Source organism: Eublepharis macularius, chromosome 9 (assembly GCF_028583425.1).
Source record: "Eublepharis macularius isolate TG4126 chromosome 9, MPM_Emac_v1.0, whole genome shotgun sequence".
NCBI lineage: Eukaryota > Metazoa > Chordata > Lepidosauria > Squamata > Eublepharidae > Eublepharis > Eublepharis macularius.
In genome coordinates this window covers 39,271,174-39,289,258 of record NC_072798.1, presented here as the reverse complement: position 1 = coordinate 39,289,258, position 18,085 = coordinate 39,271,174, and the positions used below count along the sequence as shown (strand labels likewise).

The following is an 18,085-nucleotide window of genomic DNA, read 5'->3' as shown; positions in this document are numbered from 1 at the left end:
CTTTTGATTTTGAATTGATAGAGATTTCCCTAACTACAGCTTATACTACTAGGACAGTCAGTAACATTTTTGCTATGATAATAGCTACAATTAGAGCTCAAAGCTTTAAGCCAAATTAATATTTGCAAGCCCAAACTTTAGGGGGTGGGGAGGAGGAAGGACTTGAGTATTTGCTATGTTTGCTGATTAAGAAACAGCAAACTGATGACTTGATTTACGTATGTGTATTACACAGGCCTGTGATAAGTGTTCTGGCAGTCATTGCCCTTAGCTTTTGTAAACATTACCTTATTGAGAAACAGAACTTTTCAAGTTGAGACCAGCCAGCATAGCACACCAGCAGAATCAAGGCAAAAGTAGATACTGACAACCATGGTCCATATAGTAAAGAAATGGCCACCTATTTCTTTCATACTATAACTAAACTACTTGGCTCAATCATGCACAGAACCTGCTTATCAGAGGCTGGGGAAAAAAGAGTTAGAAGAGGCAACTACATCCATACTATACAATAAATTTATGAATTACTTACTGGTAGTGAGTGAAGCCCAAAGTTGGCAAGTCGGCATACTTCTCAGCAAAGTCTGCCAGACGGTTGATCACTCTAGCAAGCTACAAAAATAAGAGAGCTTGCTTACAAAGGATAAAATGCATAAAATGTCTTAGTTTTAGAAACCTGAAAAGGATGGTATACTGATATATTGTTATAGATTGGATATAAGGTTAGGATCTGATAAGATGAAATTGGTTAAATATTAGTGTTGAGGTAGAATGCATGATATGGACTTTGGCAAAATAGTTAAGTTAGAAACAATCTGTATAGCAGTAAGAATGTACATGGAGACTGCTTGTTTTGACCTTTAGTTGATGTAAAATTGAATACTGTGTAGGAAAAAGATCGTATTTAGTTTGAGAAGATACACCGGAGCTGGAATAGGAGACATAATATTGATGAACTCTGATTAAGGTAGGCTTTGTGCACTCTGTATTTTATCATAACAACTCCTGTAGCGCAAAATCTTATTGTTCCTCTGACCATGTTATCCCCTCTTCTTTTTTTTTGTACCCCTCTTTGTTCTGAAAATTTAAAAAAAATGAAAACAGATTGGACAAAACAAACAAAGCCTGTAAGAAAAAGAGAAGCCATGCAATGGAGAAAAGTTGCTAGTGTGAACTGCTCTATACAATTCATCTGAAAAATGTCCAAGCAAGATTGGAACAGACAGAAGAAATAATAGGCAGTATCCTACCATTCCATGCATGGAACATGGAGCTTTTCCCGCATCCCCCTCCATTTCTATAGCCCTTTTCTAACCCTGGAAAGATGATTCCCAAAGTTGTAGGACCCATTCAGAGGAACAAGTTGATGGGGCTGGAGTGAGGAAGGATAAGGGGGTGAAATTGCTAGTCCTTCCTTTTTTGCAAGTGCAGCTCCAGTGAGGCAAAGGATCAATTCTGTTCCCTTGTCCTTCCTCATTCCAGCCCACAGACCCATATGGCGCTTCTTCTGAATGGATCCCACAATACCAGGAATGATTTTTCTGGAGATCTGAAGAGGCTGTGCACAGAGGGTTGGATATCTGCCAATGCTATTTAACATGAGACAGTTCTAAAACCAGCAGAGTCCTTTTACAGCTCTCTGTGAAATACTAAGACAGACAATGTGGGTCAGTTTTACATGATCAGATGCCCAGTACATATCTGTGTTCTCTCCGATACAGATGTAAGATTTCCAGAAATTATGAGTCCATCCGGGAAAACATTTATCACTTTTTTCAAGAGAAAAATGGAAATACATGCAATAATTACTTTCTAATAACACCTATGCTTTGTTTTAGCAATAGAATACACATAATTTATAATTTAGTATATATTAATTGTACTATTTGACATACTTAAGAAATTTAGTACCATAAATTCCTTTGTTTTCTGCAAAGTAAATTGCAAATATAGCCAGTACCAGAGAAGAACTGCAAAGTGCTCTATCTATGCTACCTTAGTACATGAAATCTGAGATACAGGAAAAAACAAAAGATGAAAACAGGTACAAATTTTGTAGCTAATAAAAGACAGTGTATTGTTTGATCAGAATATCTCTCACATAGTCATAATGACTATACGTATCTAGCTGCTGAGTTAAATTTTATAACACTGAAAGCATTGGACGGTTCAAAAGTGTATTTTAGCTTTATTAATTCTGAACAAAACTAGTCATAAATAGTCTTATTCTTGAAGATATGTTGTATATGCTAAGTGAATAAACCTTGTCTTAAACAGCACTAAATGTATTTCAAAAGAGAAACTATTTTATCTGAATTTTTTTCAGTGTTTCCTAAAATTTCCCAAGAGCATTTCGGGGGGGGGGGGGAGGAGGAAATGTCCATCTAAATTTTTTAGGCATTCAGATTTCTGCTCTCTAACCCTGCATTCCCCCTGCCCCTGCCCACTCTCTTGCCCGCTGTCTCAATTCTTACAACCTTCCAGTCAAGTAGTTATCTATGTCAGAAAGTCATTCAGAATCAATATACCCTGCTTCAGTGAAACTGTGCCTCTCACCTTGGGAAGCAGCAGATTGAATCCATCCCGAAGAACAATCAAGTCCTAAGTAAAAAGAGAGGCAAACATTCAGGTACAATTTTATTAAGCAGTCACAATTTTGCTTACAGTTTTACTGGAGGTTGCAGCTTCTATAAAATACTCAAATGTAACTAAAATTCCTTCTTGTACTAAGGCAAGTTCAGAATTGTAGCTGGAATGTATGTTTCCCCTTAGAAAATCATTTACAAACCTCAAGAACCAGAAACAAAATACCTAATCCCTAGAGATCTGTATTAGTAGGATTTGTCAAAACCAGATTAGAACTCAACAGCCAGAATGGCAGCACAGTAGAATAGAAGAGTTAAGTGACATTCTTCTCAATGGCTCATTTAGTTTAGTGGCAAGTCTGGCAAGTGCTGATTGTACAGAAATAGCAGCATGTTTTTTTCAAAGATAACCATTTAGACTCTAAAGTAGGGGCTAGCAATTGGAGGCCTCTAACTCAAACCTGCAAGAAATGCTTCAGTTGGCAACCAAGGAGCAAAAAATTTGTGGAGGAAGTGGCATCAGGAAACACTACAGCGGACAGGGAATCTGGGGGACCATGCCTCACTACGGTTTGATATGGCCCTTTAGGAAAAGTACACGCTAAGTAAGACTCTAAATATTCAACTGACTATAAGGAAGTCGCTTATTTGACCTTTTAGATTCTAGAGTACACACAAAAGAATCTTATCTCCATCATATCTGAGGTGGTAAATGCACCCCTGTCCCCGCTGATTGCTGATTTCCCCCTCTTATGAACACAGGCAGATATTCCATGCAACCTGAATTTTATGTTCTATAAATGTCGAAGTGTTCATTTGAAACATTAATGAGCCAACAATCAATTGACATAGCCCAAATATCATGTGGCTCAGTTCATATGACCACAATTTATTTCTAGCAAGATTTTATAAGGGTTTGAGAATGCAAAAAATACAAGTTTATATTTTTATTCAAACACAAGACAACAGTAGTTTGCAGCCTGCAACCATGAGATTTTACAGAAGTAATGCAAACATCTTAACAAATGGACATCTTGACAACTGGTAACTTTTGAGAGATCCCCACCCAAGTTATTGGGATAGATTAAATCCTAGTTAGAAATGTTGTGTAGAGGTGTGTGATTCGGCTCCAGGAATGGGCAAAAAGATGAATTTATCCAATTCAGTTTAATGGACCAGTTCAGTTAAATGAACCAATTTGGTTTGGAGCTTGGATAGGGGAGGAGGCAGCCACAGCAAGCAAGAGCAAGTGGCATGGAGCTGAGCTAAGCTCTGTGCCACCGCAGAAGTGGCCTGAGGCTGGCAGGGTAGGGGAAGATGCAGCAGGAAGAGTGGATTCCCATCCCACTTTCCCCATCCAAGCTCCAAAAGACCCCCTCAAGCTGCAACCACCAGCCACCTTTTAAACTCCAGAGGTCGGCAAGTCTCACCACCACCCTTGCTTCAGAAATTTCCAATGGTATCTGATGAAGGGAGCTCTGACTATTGAAAGCTCATATCCTGGAAATCAAGTTAGTCTTTAAGGTGTTATTGGACCCGAATCGTGGCTTGACATTGGATTTCTATAAGCTTGAAAAAGAATAATGTTGTACCAGAGAATCCCAAGCAACAAGAATCCCAAAGAAGGGTGAGGGAATCTAGCCACAGAATTTAAAAGCCATTCTCCATCAGAAACAATGGAAAGTGGAGAGAATGTATACAAAATGATCTACAGATGGTACTTAACACCAAAGAAAATTGCGCTAGGGAATACCAATATGTCAGACAAATGCTGGAAATGCAAAAAGCATGAAGGATCATTGTACCATATGTGGTGGACTTGTGAAGTAGCTAAGCAATATTGGGGAGATATAACTGAAGTAATTAATGAGATTTTACAAATTCAAATAATTAAGAACCCAGAATTGTTGCTACTGAACTTGGGGATGGAAGTTGTTCCAATGCAGTACAGAACATTGCTATTTTACATGACTACAGCGGCAAGACTTTTGTACGCGCAGAAGTGGAAAGTACAAGAAATACCAACCATAGAAGACTGGATTTACAAATTGCTGTACATGGCCGAAATGGACAAAATGACAAGGAAGCTTAAAGATCTTGACGTAGGACAATATATTGCTGATTGGGGGAAATTGAAACAATATTTAGAGAAAAAATGGGATGTGAAAGGAGAACTGTGGCAGTTTGAGAACTTCTAAAGAACGGTGTTGTAAATGGAGGAGAGAAGTGACTTTACCATTAAGGGGGAAACCTAATTATAATAATCTAAGCTAATTTTATGATTAAGAAAATTTGATTTAGAATATATAGTTTAACAAAGGAAAAGTAAAATTGATAATAATAAATATTATATTGATAGTATATTTGATAGAGAATATGCATAAAAGAACTAGAACATGTTTAGAGTAAGAGATATTATGATCTATGTGTTGCAGATAAATATATGTTATGTTATATTACAATGCATGCTATGCTATATTGGATGGTATAGTATATAACAAATACTATATTGATAGTATAAGCTAATTTTATGATTAAGAAAATTTGATTTAGAATATATAGTTTAACAAAGGAAAAGTAAAATTAATAATAACAAATACTATATTGATAGTATATTTGATAGAGTGTATGCATAAAAGAATTAGAATATGCTTAGAGTAAGAGATATTATGGTCTATGTGTTGCAGGAAAATATAAGTGAAATAGAATTAAGCAATAAAAGGGGGTAAGGGTTGGAAAGCTGTTGGAAGTCAATAGGGAGGGGGGAGGAAAAGGGTGGGGAACAGAACTAATTAGATATGAAGGGAATGTATGTATCAAATTTGAAAATTCAACCTCACCAATAAAAATGTTTATTAAAAAAAAAAAGAAACAATGGAAAGTGGCTGAGGGCAGCTTTTTCAGAGGTCCAAAGAATTGGACCCCAAGGTCCAATCTTCCTGAAATTTTTTTTGGGGGGGGGAAGTCTTTAGGAGACAGTCAGAAGTAGGTTCCCTCCAAATTTGCTGGAGTTAGCTTAAAAATGCACCCACCAGATCCCGAAGATTATTCCTCATAGGGAATAATGGCCAGTTAAATTTGAGAGTATCTAACCTGGATCAGAGAATCTGACTCAGAGTTCAGGAATTGCAGATTTAAAAAAAAATGAAATCCAGATCACCTAGTATTTTGTTTGGGTGCACACCCCTTTGTAGTGTGTTTCATATATGCAGCCATATTTCTTAAGTAAATTGTTTGAAGGATTAGAATCAGCAACACGAACAGTAATTTCAGAACACTGCTTTACCGTATTATCTCCCACATAGCAGGAAGTTGCTCCAAGATGAATTATTCCTGCAGCCTTTGGACAACAGTGGGCAAATGTGTGTACATGGGCCATTACATCATGACGCAACCGCTTCTCTTCCTCTGCAGCCATCTGAAAGTCTATGTTGTCCAGATTTGCTTCCATTTCTTGTATTTGCTCATCTATGATGGCTAGACCCAATGACTATAAGAAAGAACAATTTCTAAAGTTACCCAATACATAATCTCAATTCCCAGAAGCTAACACCAGTGAAATCACAAGCATCACACTGTTTACAAACATATAACTCATCTGGGATCCTATTCACACAGGTTTAGTGCTTCATGAAACTTTCAAAGTGTTAAATGCAGCTTTAAATTGGCCATCATAAAAAGCAATCTTCCAAGGCATAAACGCAGAGATAGCTGACATAGATCTTCTCTGAGTCCAATCTATTATTTCTCCAGTACATTCAGGTGGTTAGCACGGCAAGAGAACAGGACAGAGAAAGAGGAAAACTGAAGTTGTCTCAGACATGTAATCTGCCTTGAGTCTCAGTGAGAAAGGTAAACAAACCATAAATAGAATAAATAAGCAAATAAATAAATAAATAAAGGCATGACCCACCACCTAGCTGTCTGAATGTATTCTATGGTGCCCTAAGCTATAGGTGGAAGGATTTCTCCAGCAACCTGAAGGGAGCAATTCTTCTATGATATTTGAAATGCAGAAATTACTATGGTTAACTAAATCTCACATAGCAATTCCTTCACTTCTGTTGAAGTTTCTACAAGATTCATAAAATATGTGTGTTGCTCCCTATATAATGTTTATAGATACTGGCCTATACTACCCAACAAAACCTAGAGGGCTTTAGCTACTTTTTTAGTACATAAAATTGCCTTATACAGAGTCTGACCTTGAAGTCTATCACTGGCAGTATTGTCTACTCTGATTACCTGCAGTTCTTGCAGGCTACAGATAGAGATTTTTTAATATCATCTACTACTCAAAAAAACTTGGAAATACCAGTTTGAGTCTGGGACCTTCTGCGTGCAAAACAGATGCTCTACCATTTGGCCACACCTCCATGGTTGTATCCCAGTTGCATATAAGCAAATCTGGTTTAAATCAACTAAAGTGTCAATGTGGCTAACATAAAAACCAAAGCAAACAACATACAAACGTTCTTTACTTTTTCCTATATTTGACCCCCACACTAACCAGAAATGTCACCCATGATAGACTGAAGAGGAAAAACTATTGGTGATAATTACAAACACTCTTGACAGTGCCTTGATGAAGCAAACAGGTGTACAGATCGACTGTCTCTCCACTGTCAGCTGAAAAGCAAGATCATGGAGTTGTTTGTAACTCTGGAGGAACGTTGAACATACAGATAAAAATAACAGACTCTTGTCTTGCATTGCAGCACTCTGCAATAACTGCTTGATTCTGGAAACCTTTCTACACAGACAGAACAGAGACCAGACTTTTTCTTATGTGACTTGCTCCACAAGCCGGTGCAGTTACTACCCTAGACTTAGACTGAAGTAACTCAGGAAAGGACAGTACAGCCAGCAATATCATAGGATACAGGGCTATCCTCTCCATGAGATAGGAAATACAATGCTCAGGTGCACTGGACATCCATCTCCAAATGTTTCCTGTCCTCATCCTCATTTTTAAAATTTATTAAAATGTTTACACCCAGTCTTTCCTTGTGATTCAAGGCAGCTTACAAGTCACAGTTAAAACACTGCAATTTAAAACCAATAGATAAAACTCTAAATACTTCTCTCCCCTAAAAGATGCCTGCAGTTTATACCTCATCACAGCCTCAGGCAAATAAAATGGCCTTGTAGCACCTCCTGATGATTGCTAACTATGGCACTCTCTTTGCCTCCTCTGGGAACACACAGAGTGGGAACTACAATCGACAAGGAACAAGATCTGGCTGATCCCAGTCAGGCCACCTTAAATGGTGGAATAGCCAGTAGATGGCAGAATGAAGACTGTAGGACATATGGGAGGATATGGTCCTTTAGACATGGGGGTTCAATGCTGTGAGGGGCTTTAAAGGTCATAGCCAGCACATTGAATTGAACTTGAAAAAATGGCAGCCAATTTAGTTATTTTAAGATTAACAAGATGTGTTTCCATTGGCCAACTAACAATAATCAGGATGTTGCATTTTGAACCACTCTAATTTCCAGGTTTTCTTCAAGGCAGACCAATGTAGAGTGAGTTATAGTAATTAGGGATGTGGGCTTCGGGTTCGGGATCCGGGTTTTTTACCCGAATTGTGCCCGATTCAGGATGTTTTGGCATTCCTGAATCAACCTCAGCATTGCTGAAATGATTTGGGAATGCCAAAGCAAAACTTACTGAAGCATTTAGCAATGCTTTGGTAAGCTTCAGGTAGCGCGGAAGCAGTTTTTTCCTTGCTGTTTCTAAAGAATGGCAAGAGGAAACAGTACTTCTGAGGCTAGTGGGGCTTTCTAGGTGGTCGGGGGTGGCATTTTGAGAGTAAGGTTCACAGAGGGTCCTCTGCAGGTTTGGTACATTTTGCTTACAAAATGCCACCCCTAGCCACCTAGGAACTCCCCCCATTTTCCCCATAGGGAATAATGGAGATCGGTGGTGGATAGGGGCATCTTCTTTGAGGGGCCATAACATGCTCCCCCCAAAGTCCAATCTCCTTGGAATGTGGGTGGACGTTAGAGGAAGGTTAGTAGAGGGTCCCTGAAAATTTAGAATTATTTGGTAAGAAAGTGCCCCCCAGGCCCCCAGATAGCCGGGAACGGCATTTCCCATTGGAAACACTGGCCAAATCTTACCTAATAATCCCGAAGCAGTTAAAATACCCGAAGCTCAAAGCAGCTTGCTGCTTCAGGCTTCGGGTTTACCTGAATTTTTTCCCCTCTTCAGTAAACCGAAGCAGGAAACTCCAATCTTTTTTGGGTGCACACCTCTAATAGTAATCCAAAAGTGAGGTTACAGAAGTGTGGATCAGCATGGCCAGATTACCTGAGTCTAAGAAAGGAAAGAGTTGGCAAACCAGACTCAGCTCATGGAAGGTACTGTTGGCCACTATGCCACCTTCATTTTCAAACAGCAAAGCTCGTAGACTCATTGCTTCCAATCCTTTTACTGTCCACCTTTCCTGAGAGTATTGGGTAGTTTTCCCTCAGACCCTCTTTCCACCTCTTGTAGAAAGGTAAAAACACTTCTTGTGTTTTAACTTCCTACCTCTTCTCAAGTCTTCTCCAACCATTTCCCCTAATAAGGCTGTGGACTAATGGAAATCTTAGGTATAAAAAGATACAACTTTGGAAATATATATAAAGTGGAGACTCAAATGCAACCAGGTCAGTTTCTGCCTCCTCCCTTCCACACACAGACAGATGCACACATACACAATTCAATAAGCTTGTCCCATATGTTTTATTCTGGAATGCAACATGACTCTCCCCTCCTCTTATTACAGCAATTACATGGTCTACCAATCTGCTTCAATTCAAGGTGTTGGTCTTAACTATTAAAGTTTTACATAGCTTAGGACGAGGGTATTTGAAGGACCATCCTCTCCCATACATTCCTGCTAGGAGTTAAGATCATAGGGAAAGGCCCTGACTGTCCCATTGACCCAAAAAGTTCACCTGGTGGGTACACAAGAGATGGCCTTTTTGGTAGCGGCCTTACGATTACGGAACAATCTCCACAGGAAGGTGTGCATAGCCCCCTCACTTTCAGTCTTTAGGAGGCAGCTGAAGACAGTTTTATTTAGAACTGCATTCGATTGATAGTTTAGATAGTGATTTTAAATTGAGTTTTTTTATGCCTGTTATAAGCCACCCTAAATGTCATAAGGTAGAAAAGGTGGCTAATAGATGTTTTAAATAAAACAAACGGGCATATACAGATCTCCCTTTTACCCTTTTATGCAAAAGGGAAAAGCCAACATAATACTGCACTGAAATTCAAGCTCAAGGGCAGCTGCCTGGCTAGCTCCCTCTCTGCCTTTAAGTGAGAAGGAAAAAAGGAACAGCTGCATCATACTGTACTGCACTGAAACACAGCTAGAAACAGGGGAAGAGCCAGGAAACACCAGACTGTACCAATCTGGATATGAGCTTGCTTTCCCTATAGAAAATACTATAAAGACACGTTGGGATTTTTAGCCCTAAACTGTTTATGGCACATTTTAGCTCCAAGGTATCTCAAGTTTCCAGAATTTCATTCTGACTGCAAGATCCTGAAATGTTAAATATATATCCTGTGTCATCACTCAGCAGCATACATCAACATTGCTTGTAGTCTTCTGTACAGGCTTGACCTCCTTTAATTAAATTAATATTAAAGTTACAGTACATGGTATAGTATTTTGGATAATGCATTTGGAGTCTTGGCAAATTCTAGAAATTTGACCAGACAGCCACACAACCTGCAGGGCTATTTGGGTCATCTTAAGTTCCTGTTCACTTAGATATGCTGCCTGGCCTTGACTAGGTCACACAGGACAACTTTACAGTCAAGAGAAATGTACTAATTACATAAAGATTTCTGGGAAAGGGCTGATCCCATTATGGGTGAAAAGTGTTTAAACATTTGGTCAGAAGATAAACAACCATCTTGTTTATTTTTGGTTTCTGGAATCCATTTGTGAGGTAAAACACAACTGCAAAAAAAAGTGCTACTGCTTGATAGCAAAGGTCAGCCTTCTCTGAACCCATGAAGCAACAGCGCATGTAAATCATAAGCTGTCAAAAAAAGAAAAAGAAAACAAAATACCAAATATCTTCTTGTTAGATTTAGGATACAATCCTAAACACGCTACCTAAGGAGTAAGACCCATTAAACACAGTGAGACTCTAAAATAAGTAAAAACACTTAAGGATTGCTCAGTCAGACAGAGTGTGGTACAGAAAGTTTTGCAACTAACATGTTCAGAGCTTTGCTATTCCCTCATCTCCCTTGATGACAGATACTATGAAGTGTGAAGATACCAAAACTCATACATACCAGCCTTATTAGCAACCTGATAATATTTCTGTCAGAAAACAGGCAGGGAAGAGAACTGCTGAAATATGTGACAGCCAACCCACAAATTACAAGCTTCAGTGTTAACATGTCCTTATCAAGATCACCTCAAGTTGTGTGCTCTGAAATATATTTTCTTAAACCTTTATCTGCTTTAGAAACATTAGTCATGTCACATTTGTTCTTCTGTTATGCTGGATGATAGCTGAAACCATTTTGTAAAACGTTTACAAGTATTTATTTCATTTATCAGCAGCCTCTGTCTTGGACACTCAAGGCAGATTACAGAACTATAAAGAATGCAATAAAGACCAGTATAATGCATATGCTAAACAATGAAATAAAACTGAATTACACAATTAGATAACAATAAAATAAAAACTTCTAACAGGTGATTTGCCATTGCCTGCCCTTTGCTTGAATAGTTTTAGTTATTTGCTAGGGGGGAAGATGGAGAAGAAACATAAGTGCTGAACCTAGTCCACAAGCAAAGGAAGATCCCTCTTTCCCACACCACATCCCATGTTAAAATTGTTGCTGGGAATACTTCACTCACAATGCCACCCTAAGCTGATATACCCTTTTGATTCCACTAAAGCCAATGAGCTTAAAAGACTGTAACTCTGCTTAGGATGGCACTGTCATTCTCCCAAAACAGACGCATGTTGCATCTGATGAAAAGAGCTGTGGTTCTCGAAAGCTTATGCCTCAATAAAGTTGATTAGTCTTAAAACCGCTACTGGACTTTTTACTATTATGTTCTTAATGTTACACTACGATGACCAGAGGACAGGGTTCCTGCAAATGCAGGAGTTGCCAAAACTATTAATTTTTTAAAAGGTTGGAATTTCATTCCCAATGCTCTTTCGAGTTGTTTAGGAGAGGGAATTTTAGCAGGTTCACCTTAACAACATACCCTCTTCTGGAGTATGCTAACTTCAAAGTATGTATGCTTATTTATGCAGAAGCAAATCCCTTTAATATCAACTGGATATAATTCCAGGTAAGACTGTGTAGGGTTGCAGCATCGGAAAATCATACTGGTCAACGGCACCTAGGACACTGAAACACACCTATCAAGGTGATTAGGAGCTGGTGTAGGGTGGCCAACAACAGCCTCCAGAAGTGAATTGGCCATTTATTTTACCAAATGAAATCCTAGTGGGCAGCAGACCTGCAAGGCCCTCCCCCACAATGGAGCCCACATGGAGAAGTACGAGCATAGTGCTGCCTGGGTTTAGTATGGACGGCTAGGAGAATGGCAATGCCTGGCTGTCAAGGAGGACTGTGGGCACTGGGGAGCCTGGCTTTGACCTGCACTGAGTATGGGAGCGAGGCCACTGACAAAGCAAAGCTGAGTACTCCTCCACCAAGGGAACACAGGAATAGAGGGATTCTGTGCCTGCTGGTACAACCAGCGAGAACTGCAGGATTTGAGTTCAGTGGCACCTTAGAGACCAACAAGATTTTCAGGGTATAAGTTAGGTATTTTAACGGTATAATCAAGCAGCTGAAGAAGGAAACTTTGACTTTCAAAAGCTTATACCCTTAAAATCTTGTTGGTGTCTAAGGTGCCACTGGACTCAAAACATGTTATTCTACTGCAGACCAAAACGGTTACCTACCTAAAACTAACTAGAGCAATTGGCTACTTACCTAAACTAGAGCAATTGGCGAGAAGCAGCACTTTCTTTCTCCCCTGCCCTCCTTCAGGTGAGGGATGCCCGCCCGCCGGCGCTCCTCTTCGCCAATTATGCCACAGCTTTGCGCGTGAGAGCAGCAGCACACGAGGCTTTCGGCCTGTCCAGTAAATGCCCAGTCCTCTCCCGTGGCCTCTTGGCCTCTCCAGTCCGCCCCGGACAGCCTCCTCTCCCCTACCCACGCACCTTTTCTGCTTGAGCCAGGTAAAGCCAGAGCCGCCGCCAGGTGCCGAACTTCTTCCTCTCGCTGAAGTTAAAAGCCATGTCGGGGCTGGCGTAGCGCGAGACAAGGGGGGAGCGGTAGCGGCTGAAAACGTCTTCCTCCCCAGCGGGGGCCGGAGTCACCATGGCGATGAAGGGGCGAAAGGAAAAGTCTTCTCTCACAAACAGCAGCCGGCTCTAGAAGAAAAAGGGAGCGAGACTCCCTAAAGCCTGTAATAAGAGAGTGGAAAAGTCCCGCCTAGGCCCGTCCCAGCCTCCTCAGTCTCAGCCCCTTCCGTCAGCCATCAGTAGTCGCCGGACCAGGGCCGGCTTATAGCGCCGTCTGCAGCGCCGGAGGCTTTATGGTGGCTGCTGCTCCCGCCAGGGTTGATGGGGAACCGTAGCTGCGTGGGATTGACGCTCCGTTTAAGTTTTGGTCACTGGCTTGGTTGGTGCAGCAGAATGAGATCAAGGAATGGGCTGTGGGGAAGTCAGACTTTTGATCTTCCCCCTATTAGACTTGCCTACAAACAAAAACTAGCGTCTTGCCTCGCCTATCACACACTAGTTTTCTACTTTTTAAAGGATCTCTGCAAAATAATATCCACTCAGTGCAACGCAATGAGACCCAGAGGCAGCCCAGTAATGAAGTTGCAGAAGATAAAGTGTCTGCTGCAGACAAAACTTGAACACTCACTAAGGCAGGTAGAATTAGACTTTCAACTGGTACAGTACGAGTACAGCCCTGCCTCATGTATTTATTCAGAAGCTAGTCCCACTCTCTTCAATAGCTTTCCTCAACCTAACTGTGCACAGGATTTTAGCCTTGCAGCACAATCCTACAGAAATCTCACAAGTCCAAAAGAACTTACTCCTCAATGAGGTTTAAGACTGCACCCTTTGCTGAAACTTTTTCAAGATTACACACTTTTTGCAAGATTACACTTGCTGTATTCAAACCTCATTTAGTGTATTTCCAGAGGAGTAGTCATGTTACAGCAAAAGGAGCATTGGGGCATCATAACAAGCCTTTATTCTAGCATAAGCTCTCATGTTATGCTTGAATAAAACCTTGTTATTCTTTAAGGTACCACAAGATCCTCATTTAACATAGCAGAGCTTGATTTTTCAAGTAAACATACACAGGGCAAAGCTTTTACTGTGCTTCACTTTTACAAACACAATTGCAAAAGTTAGCTCAATAGTATTTTATACGTACAATTGCCCATTGGACCCTTTTAGTTTCTTTATATCACATGAATGCTTAGAATAAAGAAAGAATTGGGCTTGAAACCTCTCCAAGCACCAAACATTTATGAGTAGACTGCAATTGTCATACTTACCTGGAAATAAATCAGCAGTAAATAACCCAAGGTTCTTGGTGATGTTTATTTTTGACTTTTATATCCTGATCCTATTCTTGCTTATTCAGACATATCTGCTCAACTGGCTGTATTTCAACATAAATGTGTATAGACTTTCAGTCTTTCCTATGAGCTGGAACTGCTACAGCTGACCAATTAACATTATTGGTCTTGCGAGTTTCAATGTATTGCAGAAGTGAAAATGGAAAATTCTATTATTAGGATTTACAAGTGGGGCACCTGCAAAGCCTTGCAGGGGGCATCTCATCCCCCCCATCCTCTTTTCCTTCCATAGTTGCCCCTATAACTTCTCCCCCTTTCCTTGCTTCCTTCTCTCCTTCCCACCCACCTTTGTCTGCCCTGTCTTCACCTTTCCCCTCCCTCCCAGCAGCCTCTCTATGGCCCAGTTGCATGGTGGAGAATCTGGAAGGACTTGTGGGGGGTACTTTAATAATAATAATTGCACTTATAAACTATACTTCTAGACAGCTTAATGCCCCACTTAGAGCAATGAACAAAGTCAATATTATTATCCCCACAATACAGCCGGGGAGCTGGGGCTAAGAGGAGTGGCTTACCCAAGGCCACCTGCGGAGCTCATGGCAGTAGTAGGATTTGAACCAATAGAGTACTGATTCGCAGCCCAACCCTTAAACACTACGCTGCAGCCCCTTTCCCACACATTTTCTCTTTCCCTCCTCTTGGCAGCCTCCATATGCTGACTTTTCCGTATGTCCTTCTCTCCTTCAAACCCACTAAACAACTTAAATTTTCTATCTGTCCCGCCATCTTCATCGGTAGTTATTAATTTTATTCATTTATATACTGCTTTTCTCCACAGTGGGGACCCAAAGCAGCTTAAATCATTCTCCTTGCCTCTATTTTATCCTCACAACAACCCTGAGAGGTAGGCTAGGATGAGAGTTCCTGGATCAAAATGACCCAGTGTGCTTCCACAGCAGTGGTGATTCGACCTGGGTCTTGGAGATCCTACTCTGACACTTTTAACTACTCTGCACTGGCTTTTGGGCGGGAGTGGTGGTGGTGCTGTTGAATAGTCTTGTGGTATCAAGTTGCCTGGTGGTTGTTTCTGGGCCTGGTCCCGGTGAGTCCTCCCTCAAAGGTCAAAACAGCCTCCTCTCTACAGTTTACTGACCAAACTGTTATGATTGCATAGCAACCACCACTGGGAGCATCTGGTTAAAGCTACAGGCACTCCTTGTATTATTTTGTGTCCCCCCCTTTTATTTTTTAGATTTCAGTTTTTTTCTGCAAACCTGGAGCATTTTTCAGATGTGTAGGAAGACCTGTCTTTTCTGTTCATGGCTCCAATCTCCAGATTTAAGTATACACAGATTCGGGTCACTTGGCTACTAGTATATAAGATTAAGGGAAAAAACTGGAAGTAAATGAACATTCCCATTATATAAACACATAATATGGTTTTATCTAGAATACAGTTGTGATTGCACATCTCAGCCAGGATATTGCAGAAATGAAAAGGGTACAGAAGAGATCACACAGAGATTGAAACATCTTCCTTACAAATGCTAGAGATATTAGACAAAATGATCAGAAATGGGTTTGAGCATGATGTTTTTAAATGTATGGAGTCAGAGAAATGTGGAGTCATCTGATGAAATTGGCAGTATGTTCAGGAAAGACTCATGGAGGTACTTACAGTAACACAGTTGACTTGTAGACTTTGTCACCCTAAGATGTGATTGCTTAGATGGCTAAGGTATCAATCAATAGCTATTTGCCATGATAGCTAAATGGAACCTCAATGGCATATAATTTATACAAAAGGCTGGAGTGGCTGCTTGTGAACTTCCGGGGGTAGGAGACTAAGCAAAACACTGATGCAAGCGAGTTAGACCTTTGTCTAACGTGACACAAATGTTCCTTGCAAAAACATCTTTTTAAAAATCCATTTGTCATATGGCTCACTAGCTATTTGCAAGGGCGGAGCAGATTCAGCAATTACTGTTTGATATTGTGCCTTAGATAATTTTACTGTAAGGATCAGTAAAATGTTCCATTTGCTAACGTGCTTTTAAATTCACGCATGCTTTTCCAATTGACAAGAGCTTGTTTCATAAACAGTAATGATTTTATTTCTTCTATTTATTTTTCATTATTTATTACTGTTGCATTCCTCCATAAAGCTCAGAACATTTTAAACCAAGATTGAGAAATAGTGACTTGCATAAGGACACTTAAGCAGCGTCATCCTGAGCAGAGTCATACCTTTCTACGACCACTGACTTCATGGCAATGAGCTTCCAATAGACTAGTGATTTGAATGTGACTCTTGCAGGGCTTTGCCAGGAGCACCCGCCATGTCAGACAACCCCCCCCCCCAGTGCCCTCTCTGGAAACCATCTAGATCAATTAACCTCCAATGGCAGACCACCACACTAATGTTTTCCCTTGTTGTAATCCTGTTTATTGTTCTACACAGGATGGTAACAGGAGAAAAAGGGACTTCCATAACAATTTTGAGTACTGATGACCTGAGAATTCTGATTTCCATAGCTAGAGAATAAACTCCTCAGTTGCGAATTTCCTTTTGGCCAAGCTTGAAATCTGGGCCATTTTATTCCAGCATAGAAATAAGACTTCCCTCCTCAGTATATATTAACCAAGATATCACAGATTATCTGCATAACAGTGCACTTGAGTTTATATAGCTTGCACCATCAAGAAGGGCTTGGCAGAGTGATTTGATTTAATCAGGGAGGAGTGATTCAATCAGGGAGGAGGTAGCTGACCTGGCACCTATAACAGAGACCTGAGTAGGTGAACAGGGAAGTTAGGCTCTCCCAGTTATGCTTACCTGGGTACTTGGTTCAGCATCAGGGTAGATGTGAAGGCTTGGGGGGCGGGCCGTGGTCGATAGGAATTCCATCTCTCTCTCCAGGTATGTTGTTCATCCGATGACTAGTTTCAAGTGTATGAACCTTGTGTTGGCTAATAGGGACAGATTGGGGATTCTGGTGGTGGACCACCCACCCTGCAACCCATCAGTCTATTTGAGCTGACAGAGGTGGTCTTGGATGTGATGTTGGAATCCCCCAGGCGGCCCTGGGGAACTTCCACTTACATGCTGAGGGCACCCAACCTGATGTGGCTCAGGATTTCATGGTCACCATGACAACCATGGGACTGTCCCAACATGTTAGTGGCCCAACACATGTGGCAGGGCATGTTCTATAGAGGTGGTCTTTCGGGCTGGATATGAAGATGGTGCTCTGAGTGTGACGGACCTTGATTCAGTCCCTTTGTCATGGTCAGATCACCATGATTTCGACTTACAGTGGCTTTTTCTCTCTGCAAGGGTGAAGGACCCATTAAGATGGTCTGCCATTGGAGGTTAATTGATTTAGATGGTTTCCAGAGGGCACTAGGGGGTTTTCTGTCTGACATGGCGGGTGCTCCTGGCAAAGCCCTGCCCACTCTGTGAAATACAGAAATGACCTGGGCAGTTGACATGATTGCTCCTAAGTGCCCTCTGTTATAGAGTTCATACAGCACCGTGGTATATCCCAGAGCTGAGAGCGATGAAACAATGTAGCAGACAGCTGGAGTGCAGATGGATGAAAACTCCCAGTGAATGCAAGGAAACCCTGGTATATGTTTACAATCGGGAATATTCTGAGGCAATGAGGGTGGCAAAGAAACAGTATCTAAATACCTCTATTCAACCCTCTCAATGCCACCTAGTAGAGCTTTTCAAGGTTGTCCAGGGCTTACTAGACTGGACCCAAGGACACTTTGGAACCATCTTTGGCCCACTGAAATCTACTTGCTAAGCACAGGGAAAAATTTGCCAGATTTGCAGGGACTTTCAACTCCAGAGTAGACATGGGCACGAACAGCATTATGAACACAAAAAAGCCAACG

General features: G+C 40.9%; 1 protein-coding gene across 1 annotated transcript in view; it reads right to left on the bottom strand.

The window, feature by feature from the left end:
- ADSL (adenylosuccinate lyase) overlaps nt 1–13,062 on the bottom strand; it is a 28,790-nt gene extending 15,728 nt beyond the window's left edge. Inside the window, exons 1-4 of the mRNA XM_054988568.1 lie at nt 12,801–13,062; nt 5,872–6,075; nt 2,557–2,601; nt 533–612 (exon numbers count right to left, since the gene is read on the bottom strand). Coding sequence (XP_054844543.1) covers nt 533–612; nt 2,557–2,601; nt 5,872–6,075; nt 12,801–12,962 — 491 coding nt within the window. The 5' untranslated portion in view covers nt 12,963–13,062. The remainder of the gene's footprint in view (nt 1–532; nt 613–2,556; nt 2,602–5,871; nt 6,076–12,800) is intronic.
- Nucleotides 13,063–18,085: the final 5,023 nt, after the last annotated feature.